General features: G+C 38.7%; 1 protein-coding gene across 3 annotated transcripts in view; it reads left to right on the forward strand.

The window, feature by feature from the left end:
• Rsf1 (remodeling and spacing factor 1) overlaps positions 1-25,540 on the forward strand; it is a 125,071-nt gene that overhangs the window by 32,593 nt on the left and 66,938 nt on the right. For all 3 annotated transcript variants that reach the window (XM_042686757.1, XM_042686765.1, XM_042686748.1), the window contains exon 2: positions 4,995-5,086. In XM_042686757.1, the coding sequence (XP_042542691.1) occupies positions 4,995-5,086 (92 nt within the window). The remainder of the gene's footprint in view (positions 1-4,994; positions 5,087-25,540) is intronic.

The following is a 25,540-nucleotide window of genomic DNA, read 5'->3' on the forward strand; positions in this document are numbered from 1 at the left end:
AAATTGTGAACCACAATCCTCAATATGTCCTGTATTAGCTTTTTAAGAAGTTCCAAGGGATGGGAATGTGGCTTAGTAGAGTACTTGCCTAGCATGCATGAAGCCCTAGGATTGGCAAAAACAACAACAACAACAACAAACAACAACCCAAAAAACCCCAGAAGTCCCAAGAATATAAAGGTATTCCATGACTTCTTTGTGATGTAGAGAGCATGTGTGAAAAACTGCTGTCAGAACCACTAGAAAGTGAAAGACATGGGTAATGTGGGTGACAGGCATTCCAAAAACAAAGGTGTCACTGGTGTTGGAAAGCCAGTCCCACAGAGACTTGGGACGTGTACTTCCTAGGCATTGAAGGATGAATATGATTCACTGTAGAAAAGACAGTATGCTGGAAAGCTTAAATAAAGCTCACAAAGGGCTGATGTAAACTTGATCGACACTGAATAGTCCAAAACAGTTTCTACCAAGGATTTCATTGTAGAAGTGAGAAAACAGGATTGAGAGAATGACAATATTGGGACTATAAAGCTGGGGTGAGAAATGGTGGGTTTATACAGGTATTTAGGAGCTATAAAATATCAGCTGGAAAGTAATAATAGCAACAATATTTTTGGAAGATTGATTTGGTTTCAGACTTGCCTTAGCTATTTTTCTAAAGTGAGAAAGAAGTATAGTTATATCCTAGAGAAAGAGGGAGTTTGAGATGTAGGAAGGGAGAACCATGAAGATCACTGTATTCACGGAAAGGAGAAGTTGAAAGTGACCTTAGTTTTGAAAAATCACAACAGAAATAAAAACCAAGTGCTTTAGCTTTAAATAGTGTTTTTCTGTTAGGAACCTCCTTGAAATAATTGATAGTCAACACTTCCTTTTATTACAGATAGCGAAATTGAATGTTTAAAGGACTTGACTACTTGTATAAGTGATAGAGCTGGAAATTGAGCTCATATTTTTTTTTCTTTCTTCTTAACTTGACATCCTAATCAGTTGCCTAACCCAGCACTTCAGTTTTTCATGACTCTCTATCACTACACAATTAGTCACTTGTTTTATTAATTTTATTTCCCAAACATTTCTTAGATCTACCTACTGTTCTCGATAGAACCTCTGCCTTTGTTCAAGGAACTCCTGTCTTTGTGGATTAATGTATTTCTGAATTTATATCTAATCTATACCTTGTACCATACTTTCTATGACAAGCAAATAAAAACATTTGTTTATAAGTCTGACTTCCAAAGTGGCGTTGTGGCTCAAGTGGTAGAGCCCTCATCTTGAGCAGAAGAGATCAGGGACAGCGCCCAGGCCCAGAGTTCAAGCCCCATGACCGGCCAAAAAAAAAAAGAAAAGGTCTGACTTTTATTGGGCACCAGTGGCTCATGCCTATAATCCTCGCTACTCAGGAGGTTGAGATCTGATGATCGTGATTTGAAGCCAGCCAGGGCAAAAAGGTCCCCAGGAGACTCCCCAATAAACTAAAAAAAGCTGAAAGTGGCACTGTGGCTCAAGTGGTAGAGCACTAGTCTTGAGCACAAAGAGGCTCAGGGCAGCACCCAGTCCCTGAGTTCAAGCCCCAGGACTGGCAAGAAAAAAAGTCTGTTAATGCTGTCATCCCCTGGGTGGTACTTCAGTAGAGATTAATTGCAAACATTCCTTGCTTAAAGGCCTGAGAAGCACTAGCAACATTTGGCTATAATTGTTTGCTAGTCAATAACTTCTAGGTCTAACCCCAGCCAAAGATGACAGCAGAAAAACATAATTTACACTGTGATTTATATTTTTGCCGAGGGGGTGGAGAATGTAAAATGTTTTGAAAATTAACTGCTACCTTTGTGGAAAGTTTCAGCAAAGGTTCTTGTATAGTGGGAATAGGGAATTTCAAAATTAAAAATTAAGTATATTGTGTTTTCATTTAAAAAAATTTTTTTAAAAAGTCTGACTTCCTCCAATTTAGTCATTGAGGTATTTCTAAATCCAGAATAATGTAGTACTTAAACCTTTAAAAATCAAAACTTCTTAGTCTGGTCTCATGAGCTCTTCTCAATCATGTCGAGGCCTCTGGTTCCATAATTACTTTTTTTTTTCCTGTTAATATCTGTTGTTTCTACAAGCAGTGTCCTTGTCACACTTTACTCCACCTTCAACCTCATATTTTTGCTTAGGGTGTCTATTATATTGTCTTTGACCACTCTTCCTTTCTTCCTTTCCTTCTTTCCTCCTTTCCCTCCATCCCACCATCCCACCACTCTACCTCTAGAAGACTCAGTTCTCACAGGTTCATTGAGGACAGTAACTATGTTCTACTTGCAAATAGTCCCACAGAAATTGAGCGAGTGAATGTTTTTATTTTTTTATTTCTATTTTTTGGGGGGTCCGGTCGTGGGGCCTGAACTCTGGGCCTAGGCGCTGTCCCTCAGCTCTTTAGCTCAAGGCTAGCACTCTACCACTTGAGCCACAGAGCCACTTGTCTTTTTTTCTTTTTGCTTATGTGAGGCTGAGGAATCGAACCAAGGTCCTCATGCATGCAAGGCAAGCACTCTACCACTGAGCCACCTTCCCAGCACCCTGAATGTTTTTATACTGTACAATTTTGAGGTAGATATGGCTTCAGTGGAGAATGAAGAGTGAAAGGGTAATTGAAAAACAATTAGGTCATCACATCCCAATGTCTGAGTGTTGCTCAGAGCATTTGTATCCACCTGGATATTGGATGAAATGTACTAGTGAGTGCTACAGACAAAATTTTAGTTTTGGATAGTCACAGTACAACATAAGGGCTATCAATACGTATACTTGCAGAAGGCTACTGTAGAAAACTTTGTTTTTAACCTATCATTTTTCTAATATATTTAGTTATGGAAACTTTTTAGATAGGGTACCTTTCTTTTGGGATTTGAGAAATGCAGAATTTGGTGGTCATTTTTGTTCGTTATTTCCCTCCAATCTAGTTAATATAATTGAAAAACATAATCAGTTCTTCCCTAATGGATATTTGGAGGAACTCTGGTAGTTTGCAGTCACAGTAGAGAATCTGGGGGGAAGATAAAGCAATCGTCAAATATTTAAAGCGTCCAATAGAAAAGAAATGGAAGTCTTTTAAACAAGAGAATTGGAAAATAAGCAAGTGCGTGTACGTGCTCATGCACATACATGCGCACATTCCCTGAGCTGCTTTGCTCAGGGCCAGTAGCCCTCTGCCATTTGAACCACGATTCTACTTTGAACATTTTGGTGGCTAATTGGAGATGAGAGTCTTTACAGACTTTCCTGCCTGGACTGGATTTGAACCATGATCTTCAAATCTTAACCTGAATAGCTAGGATTACAGGCATGAGCCACCAGCACCCAGCCCCAGGAGAGGTTTATAAAGGTGGATTTTTAGATAGAGTATGGGTAACTCCCCAGAAAATGGAACTTGTGCTTTAGAAGAAAAGTAAGTTTTGGCTGGGAATGTGGCTTAGTGGTAGAGTACTTGCCTAACATGCATGAAGCCCTGGGTTTGATTCCTCAATACCACATAAACAGAAAAAGCAGGAAGTGGCACTAAGGCTCAAGTTACCTTGAGTGAAAGAAGCTTAGGGACTGTGCCCCCGGCCCAGAATTCAAGCTCCAGGACTGGCCAAAAAGGGAAGAAAAGTAAAGTAAGTTTTGTCTATGAAGGTTGTCAGGCAATGATCTATAGAGATGCTTTAGAGAAGTTTTGCATATCAAATAAAGAATAGTGAGCAGTGGCTCACACCTATAATCCTAGCTACTCTGAAGGCGGAGAACTGAGGATTGCAGTTCGAAGATATCCTGTCTAAGAAAGTCTATGTGCCTCATCCCAGTTAACTAGCAAAAAGCTGAAAGTAAAGCTGTGTCTCAAATGGTAGAATGCCAGCCTTGAGCCAGAAAAGCTAAAGGGCGTACAGAGGCCCTGAGTTCAAGCCTCAGTACTAGCACCAAAAGAACAAAAACAAAAGAAAGCAAATAAGGGATAGAAGAGTAGTTTTCTGAAACAGTTTTGAAAAACATTAAAATCAAGTTTTCAGATACATACTAACTTTAGGAATTTATATTTCTTGATTCCTTTTAAATTATATGAATCTATATATTTTCTGAAATACCAGTGTTGAAACCAATATGAGGTATCAGAAACAAGCAGATTAAAAGTTTTGGATGTACAGTGTTATTTACTGTTTAAATGATTGATTGTCTTACTAGGGAATGAATTAGACTTTGTATATGCTAGACAAGTAAGTACTCTAGTACTGAGCTCATCTCCAACCTGATGTTTTATTGTTTTAAAATAGATTTAATTTTTGGAGGGGGAGCAGTTTTCTGTTCACAGAAAAATTAGGCAGAAAATTCTTAGTATTCACATATACCTGCTCTTCTCATAAATACACAACTTCCCCTACCTATACTATGGTGGTACATTTGTGAAAACTAATGAACCTACAATGACTGTGGTTGACACCGTAGTCTGTAGTTTACATTAGAGGTCATTCCTTATGGTAATTGAAAGAAAATATGAATATTCCTTCTTACCTTAAAGAATGTTTTCAGTCATTTATTGCTCTAATTCATGTTGTTGTTGTTGTTTTGATTCAGAGGTCTAAAAATTAGAATTAATGTCATCTATTTTGAGAAAGGATTAGGGAAAAGTTCTCTGTTTCTTTGTTTTGTTTTGTTTTTTTTGGTCAGTTGTTGGGCTTGAACTCTGGGCCTGGGGGCTAACCCTGAGCTCTTCAGTTCAAAGCAAATGCTGTACCACTTGAGCCACAATGCCACTTCTGGTTTTCTGGTGGTTAATTGCGAGATAAGAGTCTCATGGACTTTACTGTCTGGCTGGCTTTGAACCATGATCCTCAGATTTCAGCCTTCTGAGTAGCTAGGATTTACATGTGTGAGCCACTGGTGACCGGCAAAAGTTCTCTTTTATTATAATCTTAAATGTTTATAAATAATACTTGTATTATGCTGACTAACTAATTTTTCTTCTTCCCTTTAAGTACCAAAAGAATTGGTGGAGCTCCATTTGAAGTTGATGAGAAAGATTGGCAAATCTGTTACTGCAGACAGATGGGAAAAATACTTAATTAAGGTAACCCTTTATAAACTACTTTATCAGTGAAATAATATTACTCTAGTATAAATAGACATTTACATCTCATAATATCTTTTGAAATAGTTTTCTTGAATTAACAAAATATGACTCCTTCATATTACTACTGTAATTTAAGTGTGTGATTCTTTTTCTTTTCCTTGTTACTAAGCAGTAGTCTTGAGTCCTACTGTTAGGTTTTATTGTTATATCTCTTTTGTGTGCAGGCTGTGTTTTGTGATAGGATTTCACTATGTAGCTTAGGCTGGGCTTGAACTTGTAATCCTCCTGCCTCAGTATTCTGAGTTCTGGGATTACAATTGTACACCACCACAGTTGGCTCTGCCTAAAATGTTGCTCAGGATTTTTTATATCTTCTCCTATTTAATCTTTAGGATTATCTTTATCAAATCCAATAAAATACAGATACACAGGAATGTTATCATTTTTGTTTGTGATCACCCAATGTAGTAGGCAGTGGTAGAAAAAGATAAAACATTCAAAGTCCATTAGGTCAATTTAAAACTCTTCTAAGTTATCCACAACACCAAGCTTGTTAATGAGGATAACCTGAGTAATCATCTTTAGTTTAGGCTCTATTACCAGACAGCATTTGGAGTTGTATCCAAATGCTAAAACTCACATAACTGATTGAAACATAATTTTCTTGTTTACTTTAAAAATATGTTTATGTACACTTAAAATTTCATTTCTGTTCTTTTTGGGGAAGGTTCTGAATATAGTATGGTATGAAAAGAGAAACCATCAGGGACAAAAATAGTTTTATTATAAATAGTCTAAGTGCTCATCCAGTTATCTTTTTTGTATTGTACACCCCTACAAATGAAATAACATTAAACAGCAATCATTTTTCAGCTGGTTGATTGTGGCTCAGGACAATAATTCTAGCTACTATGGAGGCTCAGATTTGAAGATTCAAATTCAAAGCCAGCCTGGGAAGCCACTTACTTTAAATTAACCAGCAAAAAGCTAGAAGTAGAAGCATGTCTTATGAAGTACAGGGCCAGCTGTGAATGAACAAGCTAAGCCAAAGGTAGAAGCCCTGAGTTAAAGCACCAGTACTCTCTCTCTCTCTCTCTCTCTCTCTCTCTCTCTCTCTCTCTCTCTCTCACACACACACACACACACACACACACACATACACACACACACACACACACAGTCACTTAAATCAGTTCAGTGGCTCTCTAGGTCAGGAACTTAGATCAGTTCCATCATAATGTGTTGACCTACCAGTGTCAAGGGAAAGTAGCTTCTAATATTAATTAATATTGTCTAACTTTAAGAAATGTATTTTGCACAAATTTAAAGCACTGCAAAGTTGGCTTAGCATTGAAAATATTTGATACGAGATTCTCTGAAAGAAGTAATAATTGAATCTTTGAAATGTATTAAACTGTGAATGACTGTTAGATAGCTCTGGATGTTGGGTTGTCAAATAGGAATAGGGACACCAACTGGAAAGGAACTGGGCAAGGCAACTTTTACTTCAGCAGAAGGGTACGACATCTGCCAGGAATCTAGTAAGCAAGCACACAGAGCAGGCAGGCTGCTCCTTTTTTAATCCCTCTCCTAATAGGTTAGGCCCATTTGGGCCTCAGTTCTTTTGTAAGGTAGAATTGAGATGACAAGCCCAGATACCACGAAGACATCTGTATTCATTGCTGCATTATATGGTACCTATACACAATAATTTTATATAGCCATTAGAAAGAATATTATGTCACTTGCAGGGAAATGGATGGACCTAGTTCAGGCTCCTAAATTTAGAATTATGATAGTTTTTATGTATTCTGTGCGATAGGAGTCAAATTATATTCTTGACATAGGGATATCCAGTTGTTCTCGTGCCATTTGTTGACAAGACAGTTCTTTACCCTTATTGAATTACTTTGACATCTTCATAAAATTTTTAAAATATTTGATGGTGTGTTTCTGAAGTCATCCTCATCAGTGTGTACCATATTCTACCGTACCAAATTACTGACTCTGGTTCCTTGGTTCTTTGTACAAGAATAAAGTAGTCCTTGAGCTGGGAAGGTGGCTCAGTGGTAGAGCGCTTGCTTTGCATGCCTGAGGCCCTGGGTTCGATTCCTCAGCACCACATAAGCCAAAAGAAAAATCCAGAAGTGGCGCTGTGGTTCAAGTGGTAGAGCACTAGCCTTGAGCTGAAGAGCTGAGGGACAGTGCCCAGGCCCAGAGTTCAGGCCCCATGACCGGACCCAAAAAAAAAATAAATAAATAAAGTAGTCCTTTTTCTATAGTTTTTCCTCACTCTCTTACTCTTATCACTTTTATTTCCTCCATAGTATTATTTTATTCTCTAAAATTGTGTTTACTTTGTGCGTGCATGCATGTGTGTGCACATACATGTCATCGTCCTGGGTCTTCAACTCAGGTGCTGGGTGCTGTTCCTGAGCTTCTTTTTGCTCACAGCTAGCACTCTACCACTTGAGCCACAGCACCTCTTCTGGCTTTTTCTGTTTATGTGGTACTGAGGAATCGAACCTAGGGCTTCATGCATGCTAGGCAAGCACTCTACCACTAAGCCACATTACCAGTCCTCCCTGAGCATTTCTGCTCACCACTAGAGCTCTGCTACTTGAGGTCTAACTCCATTCTCAGCTTTTTGGTGGTTAGAGAGGAGAGTCTTATGGACTTTTCTGCCTAGGCTGGCTTTGAACTATGATGCTCATATCTCAGTCACCTGAGTAGCTAAGATTACAAGTGTGAACCACTGGGTCTAGGCTGAAATTGTGTTTACTTTTAAAATGAAGGTCCTGGCCTTGAACTCAGGGCCTGGGTGCTATCCTTAAGCTTTTCTGGTCAAAGCTAGCAGCTTCCCACTTGAGCCACAGCTCCATTTTCAGCTTTTCCTGATTAACTGGCAGTAAAGAGTCTCATAGACTTTCCTGCCTGGGTTGGCTTTGAACCACAATCCTCAGATCTCAGCCTCCTGGGTAGCTAGGGTTATAGGTGCCAGCCACTAGTACATAGCTTGTGTTTCCTTTTTAAGAATCAAAGCTCTGTGATAGGATTTTTATCAGTCTCCATAACATTTTTAGGACCTGAGCTAAGGGCCTCATACATAGCTGTCATTCAATAAATCTTTGCTAATTCTGTTACTAGATGAATATATACAATGCGTTTCCTGGAAGTGCCTTTAGTAACAGCAGTGATATCAGATAATGTACATTGTTTTATAATTTTTCTTTTATTTTTCTATATCTTCCCCTTACCTTACACACTCCTATATACAAAAATTGCAAATTCTATGAGATTAGGAAGGAATATAGTTTTCAGTATTTTGCCATCAAAGGCTATACCTTAAAAATGACATACAAAAATAAATGTTATATACTCATTGCAAATGTTGAAAAAGATTAAGTTCATATTTTTATCAGATGACAATTTTTGGTATTCAGTATTACTTTTGAGGTTTTTTTTTTTTGGGGGGGGGGGGGTGCAGTTCTTGGGGTTGAACTTGGCCTAAGTGCTGTACCTAAGCATTTTTGCTCAAGGTTAGTGATCCAGATCTCCACTTGAGCCAGATCTCCACTCCTGGCTTTTGGTACTAAATTGGAGATAAGAATGTCAAAGACAGGGCTGGGAAAGTAGCTCAGTGGTAGAGCACTTGCCTTGCATGCATGAGGCCCTGGGTTCGAATCCTCAGCACCACATAAGCAAAAAGAAAAAAGCTGGAAGTGGCACTGTGGCTCAAGTGGTAGAGCGCTAGCCTTGAGCTGAAGAGCTGAGGGACAGCTGAGGTGGCTTCAAACCTGATCCTCAGATCTCAGCCTCCTGAGTAGCTAGGATTATAGGTGTGAGCTACCTGTGCCTAGCTACTTAGGGTTTTCTAAGAGTAATTTCTTAGATATTTTAGCTTTTATTACTAACCTATAACATTTTAAATAATGTCTGAGTGTCTGTCTATCTATATCTAATGAACTAGCTAGCTGTCTGTTGTGTGTGTTCTGGGGCTTGAAATCATGGCTGTGCTCCATTGGTTTTGTTCTGATCATGGCTGATATTCTACTATTGGAGCCACAATTCCACTTCCTGCTTTTTTTGCTTGTTAATTGGAGATAAGTTCATATAAGATAGTTTATAGAGGCTACAATGGTTATATCTCAGTGCTAAGGGAATGAAGTTGAGAAATGTTTCCTTCAGCCTCTTTTTTTTTTAATTAAATATAATTTTTCCCCTTAATTCTGAAACAGTTTATTTATTTAGTTATTTTTATTATTGTGAAAATGCCATACAGAGGGGTTACAATTATATGGACAAGGTAATAAGTACATTTCTTATCAAGCATTGTTGCCTCCTCCTTTGTTTCCCCTTCCCATCCCTTCCCATTTCCCCCTGGAAATGGCCTATAATGACCTGGTTATGGCCTATAATCCAAACACTTGGAGGACAATAAAAGGAGGGCCATGAGTCAGTCAGTGATGGGAATCAGAATGCCAATAGTCCATGCTATTAGTGAATTTCAGGCCAGCCTGGGCTACATATTAAGAACTTCATCAAAAATAAAGAAAAGGAATAATGTCTGTATTTCTATCTCACCTAATTAAATGTTTTTCTGTTTCATTAGTCTTTTTCAGTTTTGCGTGGAGGGCAGTACTAGGTTTGAGCTGAAGGCTTCATGCTTCAGGTAGCATCTAGCCTTTGTTTTGTTTTGTTCTGTTCTGCCAGGGCAGGCCTGAACTAAGGGCCTCAGTTACACCTCCCATCCATTTGCAGGCCACCACACTCAGATTGCAGAGATCAGATTATATTAAATCCTTGCCCACGCCGTTCTCACACTTGAGTCTTTCCTATCTCTTACGTAGCTGGGATTACAGAAATGAACCACTGTGCTGGCCACGGTACCACTTCCAGTTTTCTGGTGGTTAAATGGAGATAAGAGTCTCCTGGACTTTCCTGTCAGGGCTGTCTTTGAACTGCCATCCTAAGATCTCAGCCTCCTGAGTAGCTAGGATTACAGGCATGAGCCACCGGCTCCCTGATGGTATGGGATCTTTTTTTTTTTTTTTTTTGTCGGCCGTGGGGCTTGAACTCTGGGCCTGGGCGCTGTCCCTCAGCTCTTCAGCTCAAAGCGAGCGCTCTACCACTTGAGCTACAGCGCCACTTCCAATTTTCTGGTGGTTTATTGGAGATAGGAGTCTCACGGTCTCTTCTGCCCGGGCTGGCTTTGAACCGCGATCCTCAGATCTCAGCCTCCTGAGTAGCTAGGATTACAGGCATGAGCCACCAGCGCCCGGCTTGGTATGGGATCTTATACTTAGAGCTTCTTGTTCTTGTTTAGGTTTTTTTTGAACTAAAGGTATCTTGCCCTCTTGCTTAGCTTTTTTTGTCTCTAGGCTGGTGCTTTGCTACTTGAGCCATATCTCCCATTTCCAGCTTTTTGTTAGTTAATTGGAGATTTTATTTACAATCTCTCCAATTTGTAAACCTGGACTAGCTTTGAAACCTAATCCTCAAGTAGCTAGGATTACAACTGTGAGCCTGTATACTCTGTTCTCCTTCTCGTCCTTTTCCTTCTTCTGCTGCCTGAGCACTATCCCTGAGCTTCTGTGCTCAAGGCTAGTGCTGTACCAGCTTCACTTCCAGCTTTTTAGCAATTAATTGGAGATAAGAGTCTCAGAGCTGACTTTGATCCAGGATCCTCAGATCTAAGCCTCCTAAGTAGCTAGGGTTATGAGTGTGAGCCACCAGTGCCCAGCTTTTGACTTGTTTTTAGGCAAAATTTTTTCAGTGCTATATGATAAATTTCTATATGATAAATTTCTGTCATGCTGGTCATTATGAACACTCATTAGACATTTGATCATACTTGGAATAAATTAACTTAAAATTTAGTCTTATACAGAATCATGTCTTTTGATTATGGAACAAATATACAGAAAGTTTTATGTTTGTCTTGCCTTTTTTTTTTTTTTTTGGTCACTTGTGGGACTTGAACTCAGTGTCTGGGCGCTGTCCCTCAGCTCTTTAGCTCAAGGCTAGCACTCTACCACTTGAGCCACAGTGCCACTTCCAGCTTTTTCTGCTTATGTGGTGCTGAGGAATGGAAACCAGGGCCTCTGGCATGCTAGGCAAGCACTCTTACCACTGAGCCACCTTCCCAGCCCATGTTTAGCTTGGTTTAAGAATTAATATATTCAGTTAATAATGATAAGGGAGAATGGTAAAAGGGATGACATGGATAAAGATACACTGTGCTCATAACCTGAATTGTGGAATTGAAACCCCTTTGTATAAGTACTTAATTAAAATAAATTTCAAAAAAGGAATCATTGTATCAGGCAATCTTTTACAAGTAATCATAAAAATAAAAATTAGATTGCAGTATATAAATTTTTTTGGGGGGGGAGGCAAAGGGTAGGTCGGTCCTGGGGCTTGAACTCAGAGCCTAGACACTGCCCCTGAGCTCTTTTGTTCAAGGCTAGTGCTCTGTCACTTTGAGTCACAGCTTCGCTTCTGGTTTTCTGACATTTTCACAGACATTTCTGCCTGGGCTGGCTTTGAACCATGATCCTCAGATCTTAGCTCCCTGAGTAGATAGCATTACAGCAGTTTCTCCAGAATTCCTTTGGGAACACTGCATTATTAATCTTCTAGAGCTTCTATAACAAAATATCCCAGCCCGTGGCTTAAACAACACAACTTTATGTTTTCTGAGGTTTAGAGCCTAAAAGCCTAAGATTATAATTCTGGAGAATTTGGTCTTGGGTGGGCTCTTTCCTTAGCTTGTAGACAGATGCCTTCTTGGTGTGTCTTCATGTGGCATTTCCTCTTCATGCAAGTGGGAGATACATATCGCTGATCTCTGTGTGTGTGCGTGCGTGCGTGCCTGCGTGCATGCATGTGCACAGGTACATAGTCCTGGGGCTTAAACTCAAGGCCTGGGTACTATCCCTGAGCTTTTGTGCTCAAGGCTAGTGCTCTGCCACTTCAGCAATAGTGATGGCCCTGGCTTATCAGAGGCTTAATTGGAGATAAAGAGTCTCAGGGACTTTCCTGCCTCAGCTGGCTTCGAACTGCAGTCCTCAAATCTTAGCTTCCTGAGTAGCTAGGATTAACAGGCAGGGGCCACTAGTGCTCAGCAGATCTCTATCTTCATGTAAAGTCATCTGTTCTACTGGATTGCGGCCCCATTTAACCTTTGTTAACTTCTCAGAGACCCTGTCTCCAATTACAGTCAAATTCAAGGTTAAAACTTCAACATTTAAGTTTTGAGGACATATATTTCAGTTCCTAACTACACATGAAGATTTAATTAAATGAAAAGGATCAACAAAAGGAGAGAAGAGATTGAAGATTACTGCTTTCATAATTGCATGATTCCTTCAACATAAGAATTTCTTAAAGTTGCATTCAACTTTAAAAAAAAAAAAAGAAAACCCTGTTTATTTGTGAAATGGATACTTGCCCTGGTCAAGTGTCTTTCCTTGGATTCTAGATTTTGCTTAATCTCTCAGTAATTTACATTTATTGTATCTGAATCAATTGAATACTTCAGGTATTATCATTGGCATTAGGGTTCATTGGGGACATTAAAATATTGATAGTATAGTATGGTTCAGTAAGTTGCTGAATAGTTCAGTTTATTATAGTATAGTATGGTTCAGTAAATTACTGTAGAATCTATAACGATCTCTAGGCTAAATATAAGAATTGTTAGCTGGGCATGCTGTTGCACACCTGCAACCCCAGCTAGATAAATATCTCAAGTTTGATAGGAAAAATTCATGAGATCCTATCTCAAAACAAAATATATGGCTGAGGACATGGCTTAAGTGGTAGAACACTTGCTTAGCAAACTTGAGCCCTGGGCCCAGGGTTCAAACTCTAGTACTACCAAATCATCTAAGTAATCATTTGAATCAATAATCAGTCAAACACACAGCAAGGGATAGGGCTGTGACTTAGGTGACATACTGCTTTCCTAGCATATACAAAGCCTTGGGTTCAGTCCCCACTTTTGTAAAAAAGAGAATGCTAACAAATATTGAATTAAAAGCTGGGTATGGTAACCCACTCATATAATCTTCCACTCAAGTGGCAAAAGCATAAAGATCAAGAGTTTGAGGCCAGCCTAGGCCATGTATTTATATCCTTCCTCAAAACATAAATAAAACAAAACAAGTATTGGGTTAAGAATTAGGAGTTTGCCAAATGAGGGTTGTGTGCACTAGTACTCAGTACACTAAGGCAGGAGCCTCAGGACTTCAAGGTTAGCCTGGGGTATATTAGCAAGTTCAAGTTGGAATTTTAACTTTCTTACTAATTAAATTTTGATCCTGATTAAGTAAGTTTTGCATTTGTTTCTTCCCAATTACAACATCAAAGAATATTGGAAATACCTATAGTCTCTTTCTAGTTTGGAGATTGGATAAAAAGATTGCTTGAGTCCAGGAGTTGGAGATCAGTTTGTACAACTTAAAGAGCCCAGATTAAGCTGGGCATTGTGGTACATTCTTATAATCCCAGCTCCTTTGGTGGAAGACATAGGAATATCTCAAGATCAAGGCTAGTCTGGTTGAGAAGTGACAAGACAAAAAGTTGAGAAAGAAGGAAGTTTTTATTCTGTTTAGTTTTGGTAATTATTAGGTAGCTGCAAACATATTCTGAAATATTAAATTTTTAGGAATATAAATTGCCAATTTTACCAGTAATTTGCTTGAAATAGTTCTATTTCATTTTGAATTTATGTTCAAACTTTCTTAAGAAGGAAAACTGATTGTATTTATTTGTCATTGGCTAGCTTTTTTTGTGTCAGCTCCTAAATAAAAATGTTAGAATACACTCTTTTTTTTCTTTCCTAGTTGTTGAGATAACTTTGACTCTAGCATAATGTGAAATTCCATCTATCATGGTTGTTGTGGTTATATCATCAGCTTCTATCCTTGTCTTTTAGGTCTGTTACATCTTTTTTTTTTTTTTTTTTTTTGTCGGTCGTGGGGCTTGAACTCTGGGCCTGGGCGCTATCCCTCAGCTCTTCAGCTCAAGGCTAGTGCTCTTCCGCTTGAGCTACAGCGCCACTTCCGGTTGGAGATAGGAGTCTCACGGTCTCTCCTACCCGGGCTGGCTTTGAACCGCAATCCTCAGATCTCAGCCTCCTGAGTAGCTAGGATTACAGGCGTGAGCCAACAGCGCCCGGCTCTGTTACATCTTATAGAATGCGCATTGGGAGACTTTTGACTAACATTTTGTTTAAAAATAGCAGTGCCAGCTGGGCAAAGTGTCCCATACTCCTGCGATTTTATTATTATTTTTTATTTTTTCAAAGAAGCTGTAGTCTTTATTTATTTGTTTGTTTGTTTATTGGGTCCTGTCTTGGGGCCTGAACTCTGGGCGCTGTCCCTCAGCTCTTCAGCTCAAGGCTGGCGCTCTACTACTTGAGCCACAGCGCCACTTCCGACTTTTTTCTTTTTGCTTATGTGGTGCTGAGGAATCAAACCCAGGGCCTCATGCATGCAAGGCAAGCGCTCTACCACTGAGCCACCTTCCCAGCCCACTCCTGCAATTTTAGAGTTCAGAAGGATCAAGAGTTCGAGGCTAGCCTAGATTACATAGCAAAACTCTGTCTCAAAAAGAAAAAAAAAGTATAATTGTGTGTGTGTCTGTCTGTCTGTCTGTCTGTCTGTCTGAGTAGTTTATTAGAGATAAGAGTTTCCTGGACTTTTCTTCCCCAGGCTGGCTTTGAACCACAATCCTTAGATCTCTGCCTCCTGAGTAGCTAGGATTACAAGTGTGAGCCATCAGTGCTTGACAGGGGTGTTGTTTTGTTTTGTTTCTTTTTTGTCGATTGTGGGGCTTGAACTCTGGGCTTAGGCACTGTCCCTGTGCTCAAGAGCGAGTGCTGTACCACTTGAGCCACAGTGCCACTTCTGGTTTTCTAATGGTTTATTGGAGATAAAAGTCTCATGGACTTTCTTGTCCAGGTTGGCTTTGAACAGTGATCCTCAGATCTCAGTCTCCTGAGTAGGTAGGATTATAGGTGTGAGCCACAGGCACCCGACTAGGGTATTATTTTTCAGAAGCTGTGTTTATGACAATTTGATATGTAGAAATAGAAAATAAATAGATTTTTTATGTTAATAGGAGGTTTATAATGCATTGAGAAAAGCAAAGGCTGAAAGTTTCCAAAAATTACTTAATTTTTTTTTCCTTTTTTTATGAAAAGCATATTCTTTTTCTATAAAAACTGTGACCAGAGTTTTAAAATTCCTAAATTAGTGGTTATAATTATTAACTCTAAACCTAATTTGTTTTACCAATTCAAATATTTATTTTGTGGTTAATGGAGAGATGGAGTGTTGGAAGATCTAGGCTTCATTCCTGACACCTTAGCACAGTTGATATCAGCAAAGCTGACCTTACTTATCTGAATCTGAGTTGCTTCATCTATAAAGCTAAGTGACTGCCATTTTTCTTGAAGGGTTATTAGAATTTAATTAAATAGGAAATACATTCCAAATTGTCTGAACAAAACTGGACAGAAAAGTTATTCTAGGTAGTATAGTACTGAAGATACTATTGAGGTTTATATGGTGGCTAATTGTTAAGGCATATGAAAGCCTTTTGAATCTCAAAGCCCAACATTATTTACTACCTGGCCCTTTACTCAGAAAGTTTGCTGACCTCCAGTGTGTCTGGAACACTGCTTAGCATGTGTACTTAGTAATTGTTAAATGAATTAATGATTGTATTTAAGTAACTTTGTTAAATACACAAAGCCAATCCATATCTTTAATGGTATAACTTGAAAAAATGATGTTTTCTTTATTGCAATAAAAGAAAACTCCCTAAGTTGTTTTAAAAAGTTTTTTATTATTACTCACATACTGTATATTATTTTCTGAATAATCTGAGTGATCACTTTATGTGATATTTGTTATAGTATGAACCTTGGTTATAGCTAATAAACATGATAATAAGCTTTGTTTTTATAAAGTTGTTAGTCATGGCTTTTCTAATTAAATAATTTAGAAGGGCTGGGAAGGTGGCTCTGTGGTAGAGCGCTTGCATTGCATGCATGAAGCCCTGGGTTTGATTCCTCAGCATCACATAAGCAAAAAAGAAAAAAACCAGAAGTGGTGCTGTGGCTCAAGTAGTAGAGTGCTAGCCTTGAGCTGAAGAGCTGAGGGACAGCACCCAAGCCCAGAGTTCAGGCCCCACCACCGGACCAAAAAAAAAAATTTAGAAGTCCTTGGTACAAGTTTTACTTTCCCGAGACTAATTTTTTCTTCTTTAAGCCCCTCTTATCTCTATATTATTAAAAGTGTTATTAATAGTCTAGAACAGGTACTGGCAAACTTCATCCAAATTAACTAGCTGTCTGTTTTTGTAAATAAAATTATATTGAAACACAGCCAAATTGGTTTGTAGGTGATCTGTGACTGCTTTTAACAGAATACATGGCTCTTTAACAGAATACATGGCTCTTAAAATCTAAAATGCTTACTGTTGGCCCTCCACTGATAAAATTTACTGATAACTGGTTGAGACAGCACATAAAAAACATAATGTTAGTCAGCTGGATTGCTAGAAAGTACAGCAAGAAGCAGCAACTGGAGCTGCTTTTATCTATTTTCTTATCTCTTATGTTAGTTGTCTGCTGATTCATGAGCTTTGGAAAGTGGTACTGCATCCACCTCTTTGACCGTAGTATTATTAAGTTCTAAGTACATCAGATTTACACACACTTGGATGCATGAATACACAGTAGTTAAGTTTTTTTTCCTTCTTGTTTCTCTTCAGAGTTGCCACTGTCTAACTTAGGCTATTATCCTCTCTTGCTTGATCCTTTACCTTCTAATTGGTCTTCTAGCTTTTTACCTTGGAGTTATCTCCTGCTATGAAAGTGTTCCTTTAAACTAAAAAGAAAAATAAAAAGTCACTATAGCACCTTCAGACTTAAAAGCATTTCCCTTTCACCTACAGACCTACTTATTCTGCACAGATGGTGCAGAGCTCACCATCTTTTTCATCTCTCCTAGCTCTTGCACACACTGTGTCTTCTCACTAACTTGTTCTCTTGACAGACTCATTCATCCCGTTTCAAGTATCACTGTCTTCTTGACATCTATCTTTTCCTCAGAAGATGTTTCTTCGCGGACTTAAGTTTAACTTCATTATTGGAAATATTGTCAGATTTTTTGTTGTATTTCATGTTCATTCTGTATGTAGTAGGCACTGTTCAATGCTTTTTAAAGAGTTGTCTCTACTTTGAAATGCTGATTATTTTGCTTTATGTGCATAGAAAATTCTACTCAATCCAGAGAAAGTGTCCAGGACCTACTAGCTCTTTTTCTTTGCTAATTGCAGACATAACCAATCTAAGTCTTCCATACTAAACCAGATGACTCTGCTGTCAAAATTAGTTAGCACTGGCAACTACTCATCCTCTCTTGTTAGTGTCTCCATGAGATAGCTAAAGACCTATAAAGTGAGTGAATTTGTTAAGAAATTGCCAATAGCCCAGCCTTACTGCAACACATTTTGAAGAAAAGTGTTGTGAAAAAATGCCAGTGAGAGGAAGTACTGTAATAATCTAACTGAGCAAAGAGGAGGCCTAAATTAAGGTTTAGGTGTTCAAACTATTTGGAAGGTAGAAATCAGTAACTCTTGATGATTGATAAGAGTAGCAAAGTAAGATGTCTAGCAACTCAGTTCAACTAAGGGCATTCATTATTGATTTCTATCTTGTATTTGCTAACCTATTTTCCAGTGTTATCCAGATTGTCTTAGAACTCAAAAATCTAGACTGGTGACTTCCCTTTTTTTTTTAATTGTAAATGTGATGTACAGAGGGGTTTCAGTTACATAAGTCAGGTAATAAGTACATTTCCTTTTGAATAATATTGTTCCTTCCCTCATTCTCTCCCAGTTTTTCCCCTCCCTACTTTCTTCTCCTCCAAGTTGTATAGTTTATATCAACATAGTAGCTGGTGGGTTTCATTGTTGAACTTCCCAAATTAGATAAACTTATATACAAGACAAAGGATACAGTAATAAAAAAAAAAAAAAAAAAACAGTGGCAGAAGGGAATAAACCAAAGGAAAAAGGAAAGAAGAAAAGAAAAGAAAAATGAACTGCAAGTCCTGGGGCTTGCTTGATCTCAAGGCCTGAGTACTATCCCTGAGCTTCTTTTGCTCTACCACTTGAGCCTCTGTGCCACTTCCTGCTTTTTCTGTTTATGTGGTACTGAGGAATTGTACCCAGGGCTTCATGGATACTAAGCAAGCACTCTATCACTAAGCCACATTTCCCAGCCTATCAATAAACATCATTTTATATGGTCATATGCACATAGCTATAAAGCCTTTGTGATTATCTCCTGTATGGCCAGAAGACATCTATGGCCATAAAAGAAATGCAGATCAAAACAGAATTGAAGTTCTACCCCACCTCAGTTAGAATGGCCATTATCAAGAAAACTAACAATAACATATACTGGTAGAATGTGGCCAACTATTACACTGTTATTGGGAACATAAACTTGTTCAACTACTCTGGAGAGCAGTATGCAGGATCCTCAAAAGACTTTTTACTTTTAAGGTAGAATTAACCTCATAAAAATAAACCCAGTAAGTGGAAATTTAAACTACCTGACCTGCTAAGACCTCTTAGCATGCCATTTTACATGTATTTACATTTTAGTTTAGTTAGGTAGGCTGTGGACTTAAATGCTTCACATTCCTTTTACTTGGCAAGGTACAAAGAAATTTCTTTTCTTTTTTTTCCTTTCAGTTAAGGGGTAGGTTTATTCAGTAGACCTGTTGGGACCAGGCCAGGTTGGCCCTCCACGTGGCTATCAAAGGCCTGGGAAAGAGCTAGGAAAGATAGCTGGGAAAGAGAAGAGAGAGCTGGGAAAGACAAAGAAATTTCTCCATGTGAACTCTCATACTTCCGTGAAATGCTTCTCTTTCCTTTGGTTGTTAATGATAAGCAATTTCAGATACCTTAACTAATGAATACTACTTTACTAATACATATAAATTTGCCTTCACAAATTAAGCACCTGTGCCTCTCTTTTCCTGCAATCCTACTTCTTTCTGCTATCCTACTTCCTTCCCAAAGCCATACGAAAACTTTCAAAAATAATAAGGAAAACAAAATTATTAATTGCATATCCTTTAACAAAGAAAGAACAGTAGATATTCTTTAGCCTCAGAACAATTTCTAAGAAACGGGGTGTGGGTTATTGCTGTTTAGTCTCTTCAGTGTTTGCCCCCTTAGGTGATTTAGAGGTTTTTAAAGAAGAAATATGATCCATTTTAGTTCAGTTGTTGATTTTTTTTTTTTTGGTAGGTCGTGGGGCTTGAACTCTGGGCCTAGGCACTGTCCCTGAGCTTTTCAGCTCAAGGCAAGAGCTCTACCACTTGAGCCACAGCACCACTTCCTAAGTTGTTGATTTTAAGAGGACCCAATTCCAAGAAATGTTTAAATATGCAAAGAAATATGCTTCTTTGCAAATAAGCAAGGAGTATTTCCTAGGGCTCAATACTTAGAGTGACATTTACTAGGAAATAACCTAAAGTGTCTCTTCTGGGGTGTCTTTTGCATTTCAGCAGAAATTGATGTCATTCCTTTGTTCCTCAGAAGAAAAGGGAAGACAAAGAATCATTTCTACTACTTGGTGCTAGCAACAGATTGAAAATAAGTAAATTGATAATAGATGGCTTTGATCTAAACAACAGTTTTTAAAAAAACTGTATACCACTCTCCCTCCTTTTAGTCTTGCTGATTTTTTTTTTTAATTCCTTAATAAAGCTCATCAGGGGCTGGGAAGGTGGCTCAGTGGTAGAGCGCTTGCCTTGTATGCATGAGGCCCTGGGTTCAATTCCTCAGCACCACATAAGCAAAAAGAAAAAAAGCCAGAAGTGGCGCTGTGGCTCAAGTGGTAGAGCACTAGCCTTGAGCTGAAGAGGTGAGGGACAGCACCTAGGTCCAGAGTTCAGGCCCCACGACCAGACCCAAAAAAAAAAATAAGGCTCATCAGTCATCTTTTGTCATTTGTTAATTTGGTCACATTTTGACAAGCTTCAGATGTTTCTTTACTGTTATATTTCTCAATAATAAATTAAAAGTGATATTTTTATTTTTTATTGTTAAAATACTGTGTGTGTGTGTGTGTGTGTGTGTGTGTGTGTGTGTGTGTGTACGCGCACCTTTTGGGAGTGTGAGGAGGGTGTGTATGTATGTGTGTTCATAAAATACTGTGTGTGTGTGTGTGTGTGTGTGTGTGTGTGTGTGTGTGTGTGTGTGTGTGTATGCGCACCTTTTGGGAGTGTGAGGAGGGTGTGTATGTATGTGTGTTCATGTTAGTACCCGGGACTAAACTCAGGTCCTCAAGCCTGATAAGCAAGCATTCTACCACTTGAGCCTTGCCCCAGTTCTAGCTTTTTGATATTTAGTGGGATATAAGAGCCTGTGTATTTGCCTGTCTGGGCTAGCTTTGGACTTTGATGCTCACATTTCTACCTCTGGAGTTGCTAAGATTATAGGCATAAACCATTGGCACCTGTCCTGGTTTTCTCTTTTATTGAGATACAATTTACATTTTAAACCGTAAGCGTCATTGGTTTTTAATATATTCACTGTGTTATGCAACCATAACCACCATCTAGTTCTAGAACACTTCTATCTACCCCAAAAGATACCCAGTAACTATTACTACTAATCAGTTCCAATCCTACTTACTATTCTACTTCGCATATTCTGGACTTCCATATAGTTTTCTAGCTTTTCTGGCTGCTTTAAAATATTGCTATGCAAATTTATACACAAGTTTTTTCTTTACTCTGCTGTATTTATCTAGTTGCTGAGTATTGGGAAGTCTGTGTTCAACTTTTAGAGGACCTATCAGATTGTCTACCAGAAATTTTTTAGTATTCTAATTTCTTGATAACATATTTTAAAATCAATAATGATAAAAGCTAATATTTGAAAACTTACTTTAGTACCATGCCATTTTACATGCATTACATTTTACTCTGTGACCTGGATCATAGACAGGTAAGTTACGTCCAGGGTCACATAGATTATAAATTAAGAAAGTAAGAATTGGGGGCTGGGAAGGTGGCTCAGTGGTAGAGTGCTTGCCTTTCATGCATGAGGCCCTGGGGTCGATTCCTCAGCACCACATAATCAGAAAAAGCCGTAAGGGGGGCTGTGGCTCAGGTTGGTCTCAGCTCTGGTCTACAGCTGAAGAGCTGGGGGACAGCGCCCAGGCCCAGAGTTCAGGCCCCACGACCGACAAGAAAACAAACAAACAAACAAAGTAAGAATTGAAAGTAAGTAATACCATAGCATTAGCATAAGCGCTAAATTCTTTTTATTATGAAGCATTTTCACATTCTTTTTTACTTTGTAGAATGTTTCTTTTCTTTTCTTTTTGGCCAGTCCTGGGCTTGAACTGTCCCTGAGCTTCTTTTGCTCAAGGCTACACTCTACCACTTGAGCCACAGGAAGTCACTTCTGCTCTTTCTCTGTATGTAGTACTGAGTAATTGAATCCAGGGCTTCATGCATGTTAGGCAGGCACTCTACAACTTAAGCCACATTCCTGGCCCTAGAATATTTTTTAAAGAACACCGTTTAGCCCAGTGCCAGTGGTTCACACCTGTAAGCTTAGTTATTCAGGAAGCTGAAATCTGAGGATCGTGGTTTGAAGCCAGCTTGGGCAGGAAAAAGTTAGAAGTAGAGCTGTGGCTAAAGTGATAGCCTTGAGCAAAAAAGCTTTGAGTTCAAGTCCCCAGACAGCCATACATGCACACAGAAAAAAACACCATTTATTCTACGGATAAGAATAACCCTAATTTTGGCTGGGCATCAGTGGCTGACACCTGTATTCCTAGCTACTCAGGAAGCTGAGATCTGAGGATCACAGTTCAAGGCTAGCCCGGGCAAGCAAGTCCTCCAAGAGACTCTTATCTCCAATAAAGCACTCAGAAAACCGGAAGTGGCACTGTGGCTCAAGTGGTAGAGTGCTTTCCTTGAGCTTAATTGCTGAGGGACAGCGCCCAGGCCCAGAGTTCAAGCCCCAGGACTGACCTACCCCCCCCCCCCCCAAAAAAAAGATCCTAAGTTTATATGTGAATTACAGGTAGTAGTGTACAACAAATACTGAATTTGCAATGGAGAGGCACCTGACTCTGCTAATTTTTTTAAATATTTTTATACTATATATATAAATTATTTAAGTTTTATGGCAAAAATTATCTGGTCTATCAAAGTATATTGCTTAAAAGTTCCTGCTTTGGCCTGGTAGCTTGGCTCTGGTTTAGGAAAAAAGGAACTGCTCTAGGATTAGAGAGGTTTTTTGAAATGTAAGGTTTTTGTCTTTAAATGATTTCTTTTTAAGATGGAATTAGGACATGCCCCAGACTATTCAAGAAATAGCGGAAGGGGCTGGGAAGATGGCTCAGTGGTAGAGTGCTTACCTTGCATGCTTGAGGACCTGGGTTTGATTCCTCAGCACCACAGAAGCAGAAAAAACCGGAAGTGGTACTGTGGCTCAAGTGGTGGAGCACTAGCCTTGATCTGAAGAGCTGAAGGACAGTGCCTAGGCCCAGAGTTCAGGCTCCACAATCAGCAAATAAAGAAAAAAAAAATAGCAGAGGGCGTGGTCAATTTTGAGATTACTTTTGTACTGTTAATCCTATTTCAAAATCATCTCATTTAAAAACATTTTGCCCTATTCAGAGTAGCCAATCGTAAGCAGATTGTGAACCTTGATCCCAACCAATCTGAGCAGAGGGGCAGGACCTGCTGTGTTAGGAATTAAGAATCTGATCTGCCTGCTCTGTGTGCTTGCCAGATTTTGGGCTGATTTTGTACCTTTTCTGCACCGGAGTAAATTTTGCGTTGCTGAGATGACCCAGATCTTCTCCCCACGCCCCCCCCCTCCCGTCCCCCTTCCTCTTCCCCCCCTTTTTTTTCCCCCCACCCCTGCCCAAATCCTGGGCAGGGCTTGTTAGGCAGTAGTCTACCACTTGTGTCACACCCAGCACTCCTAACCTTTTTTTTTTTTGAGGGGGGGGTAAGAAAGCTTGGCAGAGCTTATTAAGTAAACAAGCAAGGAAACAGACAAAAAAGCAGACAAACAGGAGGGCAAGGGCATACTCTAGCAGAGTGTGGATACTATGGAGGGACAAGACACAAAGACACAGACACACACAAGGAGAAACCCTTTTCTTTCTTTCTTTCTTTCTTTCTTTCTTTCTTTCTTTCTTTCTTTCTTTCTTTCTTTCTTTCTTTCTTTCTTTCTTTCTTTTTCTTTCTTTTTCTTTCTTTCTTTCTTTCTTTCTTTCTTTCTTTCTTTCTTTCTTTCTTTCTTTCTTTTTTGTGGGTGGTCCAGTCGTGGCGCCTGAACTCTGGGCCTGGGCACTGTCCCTCAGCTCTTCAGCTCAAGGCTAGCGCTCTACCACTTGAGCCACAGCGCCACTTCCGGGTTTTTTTTTTTTCTGCTTATGTGGTGCTGAGGAATCGAACCCAGGGCCTCATGCATGCAAGGCAAGTGCTCTACCACTGAGCCACCTTCCCAGCCCCTCTTTTATTTTTTTTTAATGAAGGTATATGTGAATTAAATAAGTCTATCTTATTTGTGGATTTATTATATGCAGTTTTGACCAAATGTGATTACAAACCACTCAGAGAACCACTCAGTTTCGTATTATCTTCCGTTGTGTTTATAAACTCTGCATCCTGAGCATTCAGTTTCTCAACATTCTTTAAACCCAGGTATCAATATTAAGAATTCCGGCAACTTCATCTTAATGCATGTCAAATTGTTGGGACTCAGCAATATTAAATATTAGTACTAAATTACCATAGAGCTAGCACATCACTTTTATTTAGTTAGTTAGTAATCTATTTATTTATTTATTTTTATGATGGTACTGGAGTTTGAATGCAGGGCCTTATATTCGTTAGGTTCTCTACTTCTTAAGTCACACAGAACAATTTCAGGGACATTTTTTTCCCCTAAAAAATTGCTGGAATTCATTCGGAAAATGATAATAACTTGGCCAAAATTGTTTATACTGTGGGTTTAGAAATATTGATTTATATTTTTCTTAGTTTTCTATGGAATGTCTGTGACTTCTAATAGTCCAGTGAATTGTATTATAACATATCTAAAGGCTTCCCCATAGAAAATGATGTACTTATACCTTAATTATGGCCAGAAAAATTTTATGTAATGATTGCCTTTAGATAGACATCAGAAACCTGTTCCTCTTAGAGTTTTATGAAATTGTAACCCCTTTGTACAACTATTTAATAATAATAAGATTGTCTTAAAGTTCTTTCTTAGCCAGATACTTGCTCAGTAAGCATACTTACCAGTGTATCAGTGTTTTAAAAGAAATTACATTAAAGTAGCAACCTAAAATCATTCCTCATTGCTTTAGCCAAACACATATACCTGACAAGTAAAAGCAAAATCTTTTTATAAAATTTGATCAGTATAAAAGGATTTGGAAATCTATTGAAAACTATTATTGTGCTAATCCATATTTTTTTAAATCTTGACTGAACCAAAAATGAGAGAGGCTATAATATAGATAGTATAAGATTTTATTGCCAGGCACTAGTGGCTCATGCTTATAAATCCTAGCTACTCAGGAAGCCGGAGCTGTGAGCATTGTGGTTCAACCAGCCCAGGCAGGAAAGGCCTTGAGACTCTTATCTCTAATTAACCACTAGAAAACTGGAGAAATAGTGTATGGCTCAAAGTGGTAGCATACTAGCCTTGAGCAAAAGAACTCTGTCAGCATCCGAGCTCAGAGTTCAAGTACCATGGTTGGAAATTTAAAAAAAAAAAAAAAAAAAAGATTTTATTGAGTACTTATTAAGGTTCTTTTTTTTTTTTTTTTAATGGTCGGTCATGGGTCTTGAACTCTGGGCCTGGGTACTGTCCTTCAGCTCAAGGCAAGAGGTGCTCTACTGTTTGAGCCACAGCACCACTTCCAGTTTTCTCATTGGTTTATTGGAGATAAGAGTCTCACAGACTTTCGTGCTCAGGCTGGCTTTGAACCACCATCCTCAGATCTCAGCCTCCTGAGTAGCTAGGATTACAGGTGTGAGCCACCAGCGTCTGGCTTTGTTTTTGTATTTTAAAGTGGTACTGGAGTTTGAACTCAGGGCCTTGTGCTTACAAAGCAGATGCTTTGTCACTTGATCTGTATCTCTAGCCCATATTATTATTTTTGGCTGAATATAACAATTTCCAAAATACTATAGCTATCTACTTTATATCATATACAAAAAAGTATTTAAAGTAGATAAATAATATAAATATAAGACATAATAAGTCTGTAAAATTCTTAGAAGAAACAATAAGAATCTTTGGGAACTTGGATTTAGCAATGATGTTTTTAGATATGACAACAAAGGATTGAACAATCAAAGAAAAAAA

Source organism: Dipodomys spectabilis, unplaced genomic scaffold (assembly GCF_019054845.1).
Source record: "Dipodomys spectabilis isolate Male_0828 unplaced genomic scaffold, ASM1905484v1 ptg000003l, whole genome shotgun sequence".
NCBI classification, from domain to species: domain Eukaryota; kingdom Metazoa; phylum Chordata; class Mammalia; order Rodentia; family Heteromyidae; genus Dipodomys; species Dipodomys spectabilis.